The sequence below is a fragment of the Pristis pectinata genome, chromosome 1, assembly GCF_009764475.1.
Source record: "Pristis pectinata isolate sPriPec2 chromosome 1, sPriPec2.1.pri, whole genome shotgun sequence".
Taxonomy (NCBI): domain Eukaryota; kingdom Metazoa; phylum Chordata; class Chondrichthyes; order Rhinopristiformes; family Pristidae; genus Pristis; species Pristis pectinata.
This window is the reverse complement of record NC_067405.1, coordinates 31,564,756-31,583,098: the sequence shown is the minus strand read 5'-3', so window position 1 is coordinate 31,583,098 and position 18,343 is coordinate 31,564,756. Positions and strand designations below refer to the sequence as shown.

The 18,343-nt window shown below is 37.8% G+C and overlaps 1 protein-coding gene and 1 long non-coding RNA gene across 3 annotated transcripts in view; one reads left to right on the top strand and one right to left on the bottom strand.

Moving 5' to 3' along the window:
- Positions 1-1,416, top strand: part of LOC127581138 (uncharacterized) — a 43,702-nt gene extending 42,286 nt beyond the window's left edge. The window contains exon 5 of the long non-coding RNA XR_007957923.1: positions 968-1,416. This is a non-coding gene — a long non-coding RNA (uncharacterized LOC127581138). The remainder of the gene's footprint in view (positions 1-967) is intronic.
- LOC127580749 (inactive dipeptidyl peptidase 10-like) overlaps positions 1-18,343 on the bottom strand; it is a 547,404-nt gene that overhangs the window by 18,572 nt on the left and 510,489 nt on the right. For both annotated transcript variants that reach the window (XM_052034610.1, XM_052034700.1), the window contains 4 exons: positions 13,598-13,645; positions 9,306-9,404; positions 5,327-5,396; positions 1,772-1,966 (listed from right to left, as the gene is read on the bottom strand). In XM_052034610.1, the coding sequence (XP_051890570.1) occupies positions 1,772-1,966; positions 5,327-5,396; positions 9,306-9,404; positions 13,598-13,645 (412 nt within the window). The remainder of the gene's footprint in view (positions 1-1,771; positions 1,967-5,326; positions 5,397-9,305; positions 9,405-13,597; positions 13,646-18,343) is intronic.

The following is an 18,343-nucleotide window of genomic DNA, read 5'->3' as shown; positions in this document are numbered from 1 at the left end:
GGAAACATCCCGGTGAACCTCTTTTGCACCCTCTCCAAAGCCCCCACATCCTTCCTATAAAAGGATAGACTTATTAGGGATAGTTAGCATGGTTTTGCGCGAGGGAGGTCAAGTCTTGCAAACGATTGAGTTTTTGAGAAGGTGACAAAGACGATTCATGATGGTAGGGCAGTGAATATTGTCTACGTGGACTTTAGTGAAGCATTCAACAAGGTCTGCCACAGTAGGCTGATCCAGAAGATTAAGACACATGGGATCCATGGAGACTTGGTAGATTGGATTCAAAATTGGCTTGGCCATAAACAGAGGGTATAGTGGAGGGGAGTTATTCTGACTGGAACTCTGCAGGTTTCAGTGCTAGGACCTCTGTTTGTGATATATATGATTTGGATGAAAATGTAGGTGGGATGATTAGTTAGTCTGCAGCCAACACAAATATTGATGTAGCTGTGGATAGTGGCAAAGTTTGTCAAAGGATACAGTAGGATGTAGATCAGCTGGAAAAATGAGTAAAGAAATGGCAGATGGAGTTTCATCCAGGCAAGTGTGAGATGTTGCACTTTAGGAGGTCAGTGTAAGAGGAAAGCTTACTGTAAATGGCCATAGGGACTTATCCACCTTAAAAAGATTCAAAACCACCTCTTTCTAGTTAACCCTAAACAGGACTGGTCTTTCTGGACAAAGCCACCTAATGCATAAGTGGCACCTTAAAACCTCATCTAAATATATGTGTGGAAACTGTTATCAAACCAGAAGGCATATTACAATATTCTGACCCTGACACACGTTTTGAGCATTTTGGAGTTATAGATCATTGGATTGGTTAGCAGACAAGGAATCAAAAGCACGATGACAATTTATGTTTTTAAAGTCATTTAAGACACCCGAGACCAGTGATATGCATTGGCTCCAAGACCATCAAAGCATTAAATTTAAAATTCTCATCTTGTGTCTCAATCTTTTCCAGCCTTCATCACTGCAATGTTATCCAGCCATCTGAGAACTTTGCACATCTCCAAGTTTGACCTCTTCTGTAATCCTAATTGCTTTCATCTCACCCTTGGCATTTATATTATCAGATAAGTAAGCCTTGAAGGTTTGTTAAATTATTTTACTAAATTAAAAATCAATTTTGGATCTGGTCCTAAATCAAATTTATTCTTTTTAAGTGCAAGACAAGGTACTTCACTGATTACAGTAATATTTACAATCAAGTTTATCCTTGAGGGTAAGTTTTGCCAGTGCCATTTGAATTATAAGAAAGACAGGAAGAAAAATTCTCTGCAGTGAGAATTCATGACTTCCCAATTAAACAGGATAAGATTAGGTGGAATGGAAAAAGCAATATGTATCAAAATGTAAACAAAAAATCTTGTTTTGTTAATGAGTACCACAAATATATATATTTGTTTAAATGTATGAATAATATCTCCTTAATAAAATGTTACACACTCAATAGCAGCTATAGTTGAATTAATTATGTGCAAATAAAATTATATCTATGAAAAATATTTGTTGATAGGAGCAATAAGCAGATGAGATTGTAAGTGAAAGCAAAATTATGTATAAAGCAGAAAATGCAATGAATTGCACCCAATCAAATCTACTCCCTATGCTCATCAGAAGAAAAATAACATTGATTCTCTTCACACATCTCCCTCTTCAGTACGAAAGGGTTTGCTGGATTGTTTTCTAATAAAGAGTGACCTTTAAAAAAAGAGCAAGAAAACAACCAGAAAAGTGAAAATTGAACAGGTTTTTAAATACATACTGCACTGCTATAACTTGGTCTTTGACTTCCACTGTTCCCAATCTTCGATGGATGTCCTGAAGAATTTTAAGCCCTTGAAAACCACTCCCTCGGCCATCAAAGCGAGCAAGGATGACATTATCAGAGCTGACAAGTACTGAATCCCAGTCAATCCAAAACTTATCAGTAACCAGCTGGCTCCCTGGGGCTCCGTCACTGCAAATACCAATACAACAAAGGTAATTATTATCGACAATCCTTCACTGTATTTAGCTTCTTGCATAAAGCAGTGAGACCTAAAATCCTGGAAAGATGACATAAAGGATTCTTTTTGCATAAGCAACTTAAATCATTAAATTATTTTTTGACCATTAATAGCTCTGTTGCCACATTTTGACAGATAAGCATTATTTCTATCCATCTTAATTGCATATGGTTCAATTTGTGTCTTGGAACAATATCTGTTTTCTACCTGAGATCCCAGTTAAGATCGAGCATTAGGACTATTTATGTTACAGCCATTAAATTTGATTTGTCTACACCTTTGAACTGTTCTGAACCACAAATGCACCTCAAAAATAGAAGAAATCTATCAACTGATATCAATGACAGCTATATTCATGTCTATCAGTCAAGAAAATGTGGTTTAAAATTATTTTTGTGAGGCTTGGATTAGCCTCTGGAGTCCAAGAGTAATATGGGCATATATGAGCAAAGCACCCTGGAGATCTCTCCCTGCAGAACTCAGGTTCTACCCCACCCCATGGCCCTCCTCTGACACTCACATCATTTAAATGTACTTCTGGAGCTGGAATACTTTTCTACAGGCTAGGTTCCTCACTGCACAAACATCTGAGATTGTGCTGGTCTGAAGCCTGCTCAATGGCATGTAGCTTGCTAGTGGAATCTTGATGAAGCCCAACGCCCACTAGAAGGGAAGGGAGGGTGCTGCCAACGTAATAATTAATGTTGACATTATGGGCAATTTTTATTGGATGGAAAGATTTGGAAATGTGGTTGCTTGCCAGCTGTGGCTTAGTTTCCCTGTGAGTCAGACAGTTCTGAATTCAAGTTCCATGCCATAGACTAGACCATAAAATCTAAGCTGATGGAAGGGCCATGCTTCAGATCAAATGGAAATCAAGAACCCATCAAACTTCTCAAGAAAGATTGGGTGATGTAATAGGATTTTGTTCTAATTTGATTTTTTGCTTTCCCTTCCTTACAAAAGTGATTACGTATTAAAAATATGTGATGGCAATAAAGCACTTTGGGAGATTCTGAAATTGTATAAGGGATTATAAGAATACATGTTCGTTCTTCTTACATATCCTGCTTGATTAGTTAGAACCTCCAGAGTCTAAGATTTTCTATCACTATTTGTTCATTAAACCTAGAAAGCCTAATATTGTAAAACATTTCATGCATGGGGAGTATTTACCATAAGTCACCATATATCTCTACCCATTGCCCACTATTGCCTCAATATTCCAATACAAGGCCAATGTCACAATAATTTCTGACAGAGGACTCTTCCACATTGGCATGTATTTTCCTGAGTAGGCCTTCTTTGCAATCACTGCCTTGATCTCCACTTCCACAAACTTGCCTTCTCAGGATCCGGAAAGCCAAACTCACTGATCCAAATGGTCCATGGGGCAAGTGGGGAGATCCTTGGTGGCTGTAGTGCCTTCAACAAATGTAACTGAATCACTTGGGCATGCCAGAACAAGCTCCATCCTTGAAACCCCTCTGGAAGCCTTTGACAGCAGGAAAAGTTGGTTCCCAACCTTGCAGTCTGAGAAAGCTGTCAGATCTTTTAATGTTATTGAATGCCTCTGACAATCAGGAATTAGAGGGTTTAGAGGGTTATGGGCCAAACACGGGCAAATGGGACTAGCTTGGTGGGCACCATGGTCAGCATGGACGAGTTGGGCCAAAGGACCTGTTTCCATGCTGTATGACTGTGGTTAAAACATTATTAATAATAACATTTTTTAGAAATTAGAAGATCATTTAAATATTTTAAATTTAAAAAATCAAATAATACTTAAACATTTATATAAGGGTATTATTTTTAATTATGTTCAGTATGTTTTAAGGTAACATACCTTATTCTTCCCTTTATTTCCTGCAGCCCTAAAGTGGCCATTCAAATGAATGGACCTGTGGTACTTGTACCAGGTTAGACAGGGGAATCTCAGAAAACTTCTGCTCCACCTATGGACTCCATGGGAATCCATCTGCAGTGAGCAGCTGAAAAATTGCTGATGGCAATGGACGAGTAATATTGATATATCCACATTTGTGCAGGAGACCCAAAACCTTCTGGCAGATATAATGAGAAATGTCAACATTTCCACATGGAATTGCTAGCAATCATTTACTCAGTGCAATAATGTTATGTTTTAATGTTTTAATAATAATGCCAGGTCCCAGCTAGAGTAAAATATCTTTCAGTGCGGCTCTAGAGTACAGACTACGACTTCAACTTATCATTTGATGATCAAGGTTTGAAATTTGCCCCAAAGTTATGACCAAGCATATCAAATTTAGGAACTTACTTATTTAATAATTCCAATGGCCCAGATTTTGCAGTCAAGCATTCACCATTACATTTTATTTATCTACAGACACTGAGTGGGCTATTACATTGATGTTTGCTAGAACTGGAGAACCAAAACATTGTGATGTCCACTGTAAGGTGAACAGTGGATGCAATGATTAGAGATACAATAAGCAATCTAAAACAGGATGTGAAAATTAGAAAATAAAATCACATACAAAAAGCAAAATGAAGAAAATAAATAAAATCAGGATTGAAATATATAAATGGGACAATAAAAATAAAAATCATAAAAATTCTCACAACTATAATTAAAATATGAAGGAATGAAATTTCAGAATTGTCAATGCCAAAGAACTTGATTATTAGAAATTATGACTTTTCTCATTTAAAAAATAATTTACATTTGAATGGACATGCTCAACATTTTCAAGCTTGTTTATTGGGTACTTAGTAGAAGGTTAAATCATGTGATGTGATGTTGGTGCAGTAAAGCTTTAGGAAAAGCAGGGAAACTGACAGCATCTTCCTAATTTTGTGGCTAAACGTACGTTGTTTCTTGGAAGTTGCTGTTCTAATTAATAATAGTGTACACCAGTGGTGGCCACAAAATAGGAGATGATTTATCATTAGAATCATAATTTTAACCCAAGTACCTTAACATCATTCAGTATGGAAGCAAAATCAAGTAGATTTCAGAATCATGGAATGTCATGCATTGACAAAACACTAACCTTATTATTTACTTTGATCAAGTTCATATTCAGATACATCGCCTTCTTGCGTGCTCTTTCTAAACTTTTTAAGTTTTTTGAAGTCAGAATTGTTGAAAGCAGAGAGTGGATGCTGGAATTGCCCAGTATGTATATCTACAATTTCACTAAGACTACTGCACATTAGAATGTCATACTAATAGTGTTAAGGAGAGGATTAAGAACTGTGTTCTTCTTACAACTTAGCAATGAACTTGTCAGCAGCAATTTTGAATCCTGAATAACAGGATTACTTACACAATCAGTAGGACGGGATATAGGTTGTTTTCATCAAAGCCTTCAGGATATGATAACTGAAGAGTGAGTTCTGAGAACAAAGGCATAAGATGTGTTCAGAGTAAACCTTAAATTATACACAAACAGAATATTTTTGTTTGACTAATACTCATGAAATCTGAAATGTTTTTTAACAATGCAAATATTTTTACATCTATTTTCAGAAAATTTTATTAGCTTGAATTGTCATTAAATATGCTATAAAAACATGCATTTGAATTATAAAATAATTCACATGTGTATCTGGCATGGGTTTTCCTGGTGTTGTGATGAGTGAAAATTGACAGACAACCTCTGATAGCTGTATAGAAATGCTGTTACTATTTTTTTTCTCTTTTGGCAACAAGAAAAAGAATTTATGATTCTGGTAACCTAGGGGCATTTACTATCAGCAGTTGAGGAGGTGACTGAGGATAAGAACAGAAGTCAGGGATCTATTAGCAAGTTTGTAATGTAAAGCTATATCTTTCACTTAGCATAATATCCTAAATATATTATTTATGTTAACACAAATGATATTCTTCACAATAGCCATTTCCATAAAATACCAATTGTAATCAGTTTGGAAGGCTCTCTCTTCCCCTCGGGCAGTGTCAATTTGACATAGTTTGAAGGGGACAGTAACATCGGAGATTTGAGTTGTTCGTGATCACTAAACCCTATAGCTAATGTCCCTTTTTACTGGATGTAAAGTGAAGCCACCCTGAAAAGTCCAATCGATATATAAAAACATTATTCTGATGTTTTTGTTGAAAAAGCAAATGCAACCCCATCTGCACTTACATGAAAAACAGTATTGCATTAATAACAAAAAGAATGTCCAAAACGTTGAAGGGAAACTGGCTATCATAGGATTTAATGAAGTGAAACATTTGTTTGCTTGCCAAAGCTAATCAGCATTTTGAATAACTACCAGCTGAATATTCTGTAAATTTCAAACTGTAACTAATCAATTAAGCTCTCAAGGCATGGAATTACGAAAGATAGGAAACCATTCTCTTTTCTGCCCTATCTTCCTACTTCTAGCAAAAAAAGTGCTGATGAAGTTTTATTTCTGCACACTAAATTCTGAAATAATCTGCTATTTCCACGAGAAGAGAATGTGTTGCCTGTAATTTTGAACTAAAATATGGAATCAAAATAAAGCTAAATTTACAAAAACAAACATTATATAAAAGGAAGGATTTTGCTGCCACAAATTTGCAAAGGTTTTCTCTGTATCGGATTCAAAAACCTATACATTAAAAAGTGTTTCTGATTCTAATAAATATTTTGCAGAGAAAAATCCTGCACACAGTTGAGTGAGCAAATATTATGAGTGGTCAATCTGGATGTAATAATAGAAACATATCTTTACATTTAATTTCTTCCAATTCAATTCTGATTGATTTCCTGTCAGATATCATTACATGTTTAAAGATGTATCCAGTTAAACAGTAGAACACTAGGAGAATAAAACATCTAGTGGAGTTCTCTAGTGAATCATGCAACTTGTAATAAAATGAAAAATGTCAATCAAAATGGATGGTTTTGTTAATCAGAGTTTCTTTCAAAAAATCCATTGCATTGAATTAAGACTCCATTTTTATCCTAACAGCTGTTGTTCAAAAATTCAATTTCTCATACCAAATGTTACAAAGGAAATTACAATGGTAGAATTTGCTTAACTTCATGTCCAATCTGAGTTTTGTTCATCACTTTGGAAAGATGACTATAAAAAATTATAAGAATATATGTAATAGCAAAAAGATGATTTTCCAATAATAAAATGAAAGAACAATTAGAAAGTGAATCATTTGCCATGCCAGTCTTCCAGAACATGCTTTCACTTTTTTTCCTGTAAGAATAATAATAAAGGGGAGTATTTTGCAAGAAATATTAGATGATATAAAGGAATCGGGAATAGGTTTTTATGGAGACGTGTTGTAACTTTGAAGTTGATGGGAGTACAAGAAACCACACTGCACCAAACAAATTAATAATTTCCATGCATGAATATCATTCCAAATAGTCAATTCTAAATTTAAAATAATAGGAGGCAGATTATCTAAGAATATCTGGAAAGACTTTCATAGCTGAGGGAAATGATCTGTGGAGTTTTGCAAATATTTTTGATTGATTTTAAAAAAAGTCAAAGTAAAACCTTATTAACCCACTCTTTATTAGAAAGTTGATTAAGCAGCAGTATATACTGGGCTGCTGCTTAAGAAAACTGAAAGTCCACGTAAATAAAAAAAAACTGCTTTTAATGTTATATATGAGATAAAACACACCTTGTGTAATCATGATCAATATTTACAACAGTGCATAGTGCAAACTAACCTGGTCTGTTATGGAAAATATTTTCTACCAAATCATAAAACTTTAGACCAATTAATTGATTTATTAATTCCAATGACTAGGATATTTAAAACTCAGAAAATAAAAGCATTGAAATCTTTCAAAATAGTGAAAATAATAACAGTGAACAAGACAAAGTAAATACATCAATAGAACTAATTGTTACATACTGTATGTTCTTACAATCAATCTCACAATTTGTTCTTACCTTCTGTTGACTGATTCGGGAAAAGAGGGATTTGACTCTCCACATTAGTACTTTTAAAGTTATAACCTTTCTCATATCTTGGTTAAGGTTACAGTGACAAATAGAGCATACAAGTTATCACAAACCATCCAACATTATGTCTAACGCAGGTTGGCTGGAGTATGTACTCCACCCTACCCCAACATACTTTAACCTCATTCTCAATTGGGAAAGGCCTGATAACCACAATGATTGATCTAATTTCAAATGCTAACAATCCTAATGGCCTTGCTGAATTGTGTTGACAATTTGTCTGTAAATTTTGGCTTTGAGTGTGGTCCATATAGCATACGTGAGAATTATTCAAGAGGTCAATGTGTTTGATTCACCTGCCACAGACCTTCATGCATTATTTTTTGTGGAAACACCAAATGAATTTTTTTGCTGTTTCTCTGAGATTTCTGTTGGCATTTTGCAAAAGGATCTGGACACGATCAGATTTTCTGTTCAGATAAAGAGATACTTTTTGCTCTGAGTTCTTTTATTAGACCCAGAAATGAATCAATTCACAAATGTGATAATACAAAGAACTCTATGGATTAACTTCTGCCATTCTGGTAAATGCATGATACAATCATAATGAAGTTATTGAATTTCATTGCAATTTCCACTGATCACACTAAAACAGAAATGATATGATGAAAAGTGATGGAGTACTTTAAGAGCAAGGAATTCAATTCACCTTGTTCCTCCGCAATATATTTGCTTAACTCAAGTCGTAGCACAAATTAATCAGATGGTGTATCCTGCCTAAATCATCATGGAGTCATTAAGCAAAGAAACAGGCCCTTCAGCCCACCAAGTTTTCACCAGTCATCAAGCACCAATTTACACTAATCCTACATTTATTCCATTTTATTCTTGTCACATTCCCAAAAACTTCCTGTAGACTCTACCACTCATCTACAGCCTAGAGAAAATTTACAGTGGCCAGTCAACCTACCAACCTGCATGTTTTTGGGTTGTGGGGGGGGTGTGGGTGGTGTACTGGAGCACCCACGTAGTCACAGGAAAAAAAATACATACTCCGCACAGACAGCACTGGAGGTCAGGATTGAGGCCAGGTCACTGGAGCTGTAAGGCAGCAGTGCTAACTACAGTACTTCTGACTGGCCAAGTATCGGGACAGATTGAGATTTTATGCAGAATTTACCTTGTTAGTGTTCTTTGCTCCACAGTATTAAACTGTGCTGGGGAATTTATCTGTTTACAGGGAGTGTTGTGTGTTTTCTTTTTATTTTTCATCTGTGTTGAACACCTTCCAACAACTGTCAGTCACAAATGACCAAAGCTGTATTGTATGACTCATGGCCGCACAGTTAAAAGAGCCATAAATGAACATAATTAACGTACCATAATCATAAATACGAACAGTCCTGTACTCTGGTTTGTGGATCCTTTTTCCTTTGATACATTCATGCAGAACAGTATTATTTTCCAAAACGTAGGAGCCTAAATAATTAAAAAGAAATTAATAATTTTATTTATGCATTATCAAAAAAGCATAACAGTTCCTGCATTAATCCACAAGGTTATTCAACATTTTAACACATTTTTAAAAAACACTACTTTTATTCTACCTGTAGTTTTTTTATGGGTGACAAAATTTCACAATTGGAGATTATTTAGTAGATTCATTGCCCATATAAATACTAGATTAGTAAAATTATGAGGTCTGAAACACTGAAAATTTTTATAGGCCCAGAATTTGTTGTCAGTTGCAAGCCTCACATGCTCGATCCTGACCAATGATGAAACATTGTATTTGTCTTTGTAGATCCAACCTTGCACCTTATTGCACTGCACTTTCTCTGTAGCTGTGACACTCTGCTCGGCACTGTTATTGTTTTTACCTGTGCTACATCAATGCATTCTGTACTAACTCAATGTAACTGCACTGTGTAATGAATTGACCTGTACGATCGGTATGCAAGACAAGTTTTGCACTGTACCTCAGTGCAAGTGACAATAATAAACCAATACCAATACCTTCCAGGACCCACTTGCTGAATGAAGCTCAGCATCAAGGCCAAATAAAGGCCTTCTTTACTTAAATACCATTATTTGGGGGTGGACCAGAATAAACCCAAGAAAAATTCTGATCAATCATTGACATCTGGCAAAGGCAAACTCCTAGGTTTAGCTGGCTGTCAAAACATTTGAGGCCTTGAAATTGTCATGCACACTAACTGATAAATAATATGGTTATATCTGGAATATCAATTTTTTTTTCAGTCATGGCACACAGCTGCAAATTTCAGTAAAATCTGAGGCCCATGGAACTGGGCACTAGTGACCAGCTATAGCACAGCATATGGCCTTTGGGATTGGGGAAGGGGGCCTGATTGGGACCTTGGTGAGGGGTTGAGTTCTTTGGCTAGAGTTCAGCACCTGTGGGATCTGGAGTTGGGAAACTGAAAAGTTTGATGAGATGCTGGGGTGATCAGAGGTCATCAAGTTTGGAGGTTAGGGTGATTGTGGTTGAGGCGTGGGTAGTTTGGGATGAAGGAAGGGCCCATGATTAATAGATAGGCTTGCCACTGTGCAAAATCCCCTAAAGGTAGGAAACAATTAATGTGACTTACTTGAGTGGGTTTGCAACTTGGAGTATTGCAATAAAAATAAAAGGTTGTCCCAAAAATGAGCACTCCCAAGTCAACATGGATACTTGTGGAAATCTCAAATTTGTTGGCACATAAGTGGGTAAATGCAGGCAGTTATTTTGATTTACTTTGGTAATTTTAATTATAGAATTTTTTTAAGTAGGTTTAACATTAATGTTATCTTAGGTCTAATCTTCCTTTCATTATTCAGGGCATTAGATTTCATTTGAAAAAGATAGTGAAACCAGCTAAGTCATTTTTATCTGTGTGAGAGCAATAATGTGCTCAGTGTATTGATTCTGTATTTGACTATAAACTTCAGGAGCACAAAATGGAAAATGGATGCATTTTGCAGAAATTATTGACACTTTCCCAAGTAACTGTCAACATCTACGGTATTCGTCTGGTGCTGAACAAGAAAATCCCAAAGTTGCAAGTATTCTGATTCTGATGGACATCAGAATGAGAACGTGAAGTTACTGAGATTCACCACCATATTCGGAGGGAAATCTGCCCAATTAGTATGGGGAGTGCTTCATTTTTATTTTGAGGGTAACTTGCAAGGAGCTTAGGTAAAGATTAATATATTTTAAAGTTTTCCTTAAGTTCTTAAGATTTTTTTTAATATTTAGTTTGCAATTATTTTTGAATACTTCTATATGTCTGAAACACATAGTCTTTCACAGCACTGGCTAAACTTTGGTGTGTGGCAAAGCTATTTGTCCAAGTTTATTTCAACTTTTGTGTGGACAAGCTGCCTTCTGCCCTGCTGGTACTCCCACTTTGGTGCATAAGGTCTCATTGTGAGGGATCCAGCCGGCTCTCCCTACCATGTGTCAGGTGTCCAGATTGCCTCTCACTCCTCCTCCCACTCCATCACAGATATGTCAGTCCTCAGCCTCTACCACTTCCAGGAGAATTCCAAACGCAAAGTGGAGGAACAGCACCTCATTTTCCATCTTGAAACCTTGCAGCCTGACGGCTGAACATTGAATTCTCCCACTTTAAGTAACCCCCACCCCCTCCACACCCACCATGCCTCTTCTTTTCTTCCCTTTCATAGATCATAGAACATTACAGCACAGTGCAGGCCCTTCGGCCCACAATGTTGGGCTGAAATTTTATCCTACTCTAAGATCTATCTAACCCTTCCACATAGCCCTCCATTTTTCTATCATTCATGTGGCTATCTAAGAGTATCTGCCCCCACCACCTCTGCAGGCAGTGCGTTCCACGCACCCACCACTCTCTGTGTAAAAAACTTACCTCTGACATCTCCCCTATACCTTCCTCCAATCACCTTAAAATTATGCCCCTTCATGTTAGCTACTTTCGCCCTGGCAAAAAGTCTCTGACTGTCCACTCGATCTATGCCTCATCATCTTGTACACCTCTATTAAGTCACCTCTCATCCTCCTTTTCTCCAAAGAGAAAAGCCCTACCTCACTCAACCTATCCTCATAAGACACGCTCTCCAATCCAGGCAGCATCCTGGTAAATCTCCTTTGCACCCTCTCTAAACCTTCCATATCCTTGCTATAATGAGGTGACCAGAACTGAACACAATGTTCCTACTCTATCTCTCTTACTTTCTACCTCTCCTTACCTTTGACCCATCCCCCAGTGGATCTACTCCCACCTCCTCCCCTGCACCTGCCTATCACTATCTCTTACGTGTATCTACCTATCACCACCTTGTGCCCACCCTGCCTCCCCTTTTTCGTCTACCTTTTACTGCTCTGCTTTTCCCGCCTATATATTGAGCTTCCACTTTTCCTATCTTCAGTCCTGAAGAAAGGTCCTGACCCTTTCGATGACTGCCTGCTTTTCTCCACAGATGCTGCCAGGCCTGCTGAGTTCTTCCAGCATCGTAGTGTTTTTCATCCAGATTCCAGCATCTGCAGTCCTTTGTTTCTCTAAGGCAAGTTCAAACTTTATTCAGAAGTCAGGAGGAAGCATAGTTTCATGGCTGACCAAAATGTCTAAAAGACATGCTAAATACTAACTTTTGTCCAACTTATACAATTTATACACTGAACGCTCTTCCACCTTTCCAAAGCACATAGCAGCCACTTGTACTTTTGTTGCAATGTAGGGAAAGATACAAATTTATTCTAAACATGATTCCACAAAGAGCAATGAGATAAGCATTCAAAGCATTTTAGCAATTTTGTTTGAGGAATGAATGTTAATTCAGACATCAGCAGAACAACCATGCTTCTTTCTAAAAAAAACCTGGAGTATTTTACATCCACCTGACAATGAAGACTGGGCCTTAATTCAGTGTTTCATCCAAAACAGAGCACTTATATCAATTCTGTGCTTTCTCAATATTGTTTATGTATCAGCCCACAGTCTTATGACACAAAAGGAAATGTGGAATTAACTGAGCCAAGATTGACTGAGATTGAGATAGTTAAATTAAAAAGAATTGAATGCTTTAGGTTAGTACCCCTAATGGACAATTAAGTTAAAATGTATTTTGTAGAAGGCAACAGAAGGCCAAAATCATTTACCATTAAAAAAACATTTTTCACTTGATTACTTCCCCACTCCCCTCGTGGCCTGTTTTGTTCATGTGAATGAATACCTTTCTGGGAGCACAGCAATAAGAAATGTTATGTCCTTTGTTGCAATCACAGTTTTCAAAGGGGAAAACTTCAATTAAAAACCTTTGGACTTTTTTCCAATTGTTTACACACATAGATGGCAATGAGGCAAATCTAATCAAAATGCAGCATCTCAGTGGCTACATTAAAGGATGGTGCTCCTTCAGAATAAGGTGGATTGACAGCGAGGGTGGATTGAAACCTTTATGATGCAGTGAAATTTCTTCATTGCACACCAACTGTAATTAACCCTAACCGCAAATACTTTAGCTCTCCATTTTACAAAATTAAATGCTGATTTGGGATCCAGTGAGCTTATTTGTTTTGAGAAATATTTTTTACATTTATAGCTGAACCTTGGCCCAAATTCACAAAAGAATACTTAAATAGACTCAAGTAAGTTAATTTTATTAGTCTGGAATTGTATACTTACTGTTTGGATTGCTTGTGCTATGGACAGAGACCATTGGTATATTGGGACCTGAAAAGTGTACAGAATATCAAAAAAAATTATACTAATATCCTGCCGTAGTAAATATTTCATCTATATTGTGCTGTAAAGTATTATCTGGATTTGACAGGATCATTTACATACTCACAATTTAAACATTTTTCATTGTATTCTTACCAGAAACAATATGAGGAGGAAAAGTGGATGTTATATTTGCATCATTTTTAGCAAAACACTAGCTTCAGGCATGACATATATGAAAACAACTCTTATCTTTGTTTATGTGAATTACTTGATTATATCACAACACTCTCTGGCATGGTGCAAATGTTGGTAGCAATGTGACTATTTCCAGCTTTCACATTATTGTAACATGAATTTTTGATGTTGAGGATAAAATAAATAGAAACTAGTTCCCACCTGAAGGGATCCAATTACCATTATGTGCATATCTATAAGATACTATTATCTGGACTGTGGTAACTACAGAAGGATCTCCCCACTGTCCACGTAGGGAAAGTCATCTCCAGGATCCTCTTCAACTGCTTCTGCTCAGAATCAAATGTGGATTCTGGCCAGCTGAAGGTGAATTTGACATTATCTTCACCATATAATAACTCCAAGGGAGCAGCTCCAGCCATTATTTATCACACTTTTTCAACTTCCCTAAAGTCTATGACTCCATCAACTGGGAACAACCTTCCTCAAATTATGCTGCCCTCAGTAGTTTGTCTCCTTCTTCGCTTGTTCCGTGACAGCATGAAACCACATTGTTAAGAATGAGACTACATTGGAAACATACTCAATGAAGACCAGCGTCAAACAAGGCTACATTTTTACCACAACACCTCTTAATCTTTCTTGCTGCAATATTTTGTGTCACCTCCAACAAAGTTCCTGCAGGAGTTGACTAACCTTTAGAACTAATGGGAAGTCGTTTAAACTATTGCAACTGCACTCCAGTACCAGGGTTATCCAAACCTCAATAATAACCTCAATAAGCCAACATACCTAGTATTGAAAATAAAAGAAAAAGGCTGCAGAAGCTGGAAATCAGAAAGAAAAACAGGAAATGCTGGAAGCGCACAGGTCAGGCAGCATCTGTGGAAAGAGAAGCAGGAGTTAATGAATAGGTCAAAGAACTGACAAAAGGTCCTTGACCCAAAATGTTAACTCTGTTCTCTTTCCACAGATGCTGGCTGACCTACTAAGTAATTCCAGCATTTTCTGTTTTTATCTCCAGTTTTGAGCTGCTGGTTACACTGATTCAGCTCTGTTGGGCAGGTAGCATGACTCACGTGCCTAATACAAGATGCCTGAAACAGATACTTTAAACCTAATGTCATCAGAAGGGAATACCAGGAAGACAGAGGAAAAGACTTAGGGATATGATGAAAACCTCCTTGAAATGCAACATCTCTACTGACTCCTGGGATTCTCAGGCCCTGACAACTCAAAGTGGAGAAGGAGCATTTGAAATGATATTGGGAACCTCGAGGCAATGTACCAGGAGCACACAGAGGCCATGTGTCAGTGGCAAAAGCAGCAGGCTACCTCAAAGTGTACCTACTTGCTTACCCCATCAAGTACCACCTTTGGGGGGGGGGGGGGGAGAGGGAGGGGGGAAGGAAGGCTGCACCTCCCACACTGATCTCAATAGCCACTTCAGAAAGCACAAACCCAGAAAATTTGATCTGATCCTGAGCGACTGCCTAAGAGAGAAAGAGAGGGAGTCAGACACTATCTGAAATAGACAACTGGGTTAGGTGTCTAATATCGAACTCCTCTCCTTTTTTAAATATATGGACCAAAACTGTGCACAGTACTCCAGGTATGGCATCAACAGAACCTTGTACAATTGTAACAATGCTTCCCTATTTCTAAACTCCACCTCTCTTGCAATAAAGGCCAATATGCCATTTGTTTTCCTAATCACTTGCCTTGCATTCGGCTAACCTTTTGCAACGTGCATTCTTTCTCCCATTTATATAATAGTCTGCCTTTAGATTCCTCCCACTGAAGTACACATTGTCAGAGTTAACAATCCAGTAGGACCAGGTATCCAGCTTGTTGTGATAATTGCCTTATTAATGTGATCTCGAATGTACAATGCTGATGTGTGCCTTATATTGGGCGATCCCAGTAGAGAGATACAGCATGGTAATGGCCCCTTTGGCCTACCGAGTCTGCACCAACCATCATACACCCATTTTTATACTAATCCTACACTAATCTCATTTTATTCTCCTAATTTTCCCACCAACTCCCCCAGATTCTAACACAATTTACAGGGTCCAATTAACCTTATAACCAGCACATCTTTGCAAAGGAGGAGGAAACCAGAGCACTATGAGGAAACCCACACAGTCACAGGGAGAAAGTTTAAACTTCACACAGACAGCACTGGAGGTCAGGATCAAACACAGGTCACTGGAGCTGCCAGGCAGCAGATCTACTACCCGTGCTACTGTGTCACCCAATTTGTCCTTTTAAGTCTGCTCTGTATTTCAATAAGATCTTCTGACTCAATATCACCTACTCACACATCCCTCAGTATCAAAAAATCTGAGGGCTCTCTCCTGAATATACTATGACTAAGTAGCCCAGCCGTTTGGGCTACAATTCTAAAGGTTCAAAACACTCTGAATGATACGGGGTGATCAGTGGATGGCTACACTGAAGTGAATGAGCAGGGCAGTGAGCTTCTGGAAATGGTTGGCCAGAAGAAGAGATGCTTGAGAGAAGAGGCAAACAGGATTGGGGATGATTAGGACAGGATGGTAAACAATAGCCAGGAACAGGATAGGTGGCAAGGGTGATCAGGGATCAGGATGGAAGGGAGATGGGTGCCTTAGGCAGTGCTCAGCTGTGCTCTGTTTGACTGAGTACAGAGCCTGGAGAAGCACTTCCTGAAGCAGGGCTCTTCAACACTTCTGATCCATGATCTTCCAGCTCAGACTTTCTGTCTGATTTGGCCAGTCTCTCAAGCTGGCTAGCTACAAGCAAGAAAACAGAAACAAAATATTAAAATGGGCCCTTATCAGCAAATTTGACAGGAGCTTGAATAAAAATAGGAATGCCGGAAGAACTCAGCCAGTCAAGCATCATCTGTGGAAGGAGAAATCACTCGTCATTTCAGGTCAGTGATACCTCCTCAGAAATGGGGGAAGAGTGGAGGGTTTACATTTTTCAAAACATAGCTGGGGGAAGTGAGGTGCAAGACAAAAGAGGGTTGGAACAGAGGCTGGTAGGTGGAACTAGATGGGAAGGGGATGATGGACAGATGGAACCAGGTGGGGGGATGAACTAAGGGAGAAGAAAACTAGGTGGACAGTTGAGTGTGTGTGGGAGGAGAGCACCAGGAGTGTGGATTACCTGAAATTTTGAAAGTTCAGTGTTCATACTATTGGGTTGTAAGCTACCCAAGCGGAATATGAGCTATTGTTCTTCCAGTTTTTGTTTGGCCTCTCTGTAGCAAGGGGAAAGGCCAAGGACAGACAGGTCAGTGTGGGAGTGGGAAAGAGAGTTAAAATGACATGCCTCTGGAAGCTTGAGATGGCCACTGAAGACAGGGTTCAGGTGCTCTGCAAAACAGTCGCCTCACTTGATTTCTCCAGTGTAGAGGAGGCCACATCACCAACATCAAATGCAGTAGAGCAGTTTGGAAGAGGTGCAGGTGAACCTCTGCTTCAATTGGAAGGGCTGTTTTGGTCCCTGGGTGAGGGAAGTGGTGAAGAGACAGGTTTTACACCTCCTTTGGGTGCAGGGGAAATTGCCAAGGTAGGGAGGGATGAGTGGACTAGGGAGTCCCAAAGAATATGTAGTAATTAGGACAATACAGTAATAGAGTTAAAAAATATAATTTTGAATGTAAAATCAAATACTAAATTTACATCTTGCAGAACAGAGGACCAGCCCTTGACTGATTATCTTTAATTTATTTAGTTTTCTTCCCCGTTAGCCCAGTTTAATTTAATAATTGATATTATTTTAATAGCCCAGACTGCATTCTCCTAATTATTATAGGTGCTGCTATTTTTTAATTCAGTAAAATGTATGGATAAATGGTTTGCAACATGGTTATTCCTTTTGAAAGTTAAGCATATACTTTCTTTGAACATCTTGCAAGTTGAAGTACGCCCGTATATTGTCAGTGAAAAACACAATAGTTTTGACGAAACTGCCCTCTATTATTTCAAAATGTCAATTTATGGCTTTCTTGGAGTGACAGAGAAAGAACTTAATGGAACATGTAGACATGCTCACAAAAAGTGAAGAACACAGTATTTCCACCTCTTGTATTTTACCATCAGCTTTGTCTTTTGTCCAAGCTCTATTTAACTGTGACATTTGACTGCAAGATGGAATAAAAATTAATTAAGCTTGGTTGCTACAGACTGCAAGCTCTAATATAAATCATGGTTTTATTCAAATACTTTCCACCTTGTAAAAATTACTGATAGATTAGAGTATACATATTTTGACTGATTCTGAAAATAATGTAATCTTGGAAATCATTTTTGCAAAATAACTGAAAATTACAATGAATATTCAACAACCTGAAATGTTTATTTTGTTTCTCTCTCCATTGATGCTGCCTGACCTGCTGAATATTTTCAATACATTCTGCTTTATTTCAGATTTCCGGCATCTGACTAATTTCATCTTTTGCTGTGATTTATTTTAAATCTCAGAAAAAGTCTTTCAGAACAGTATAATATAATGATG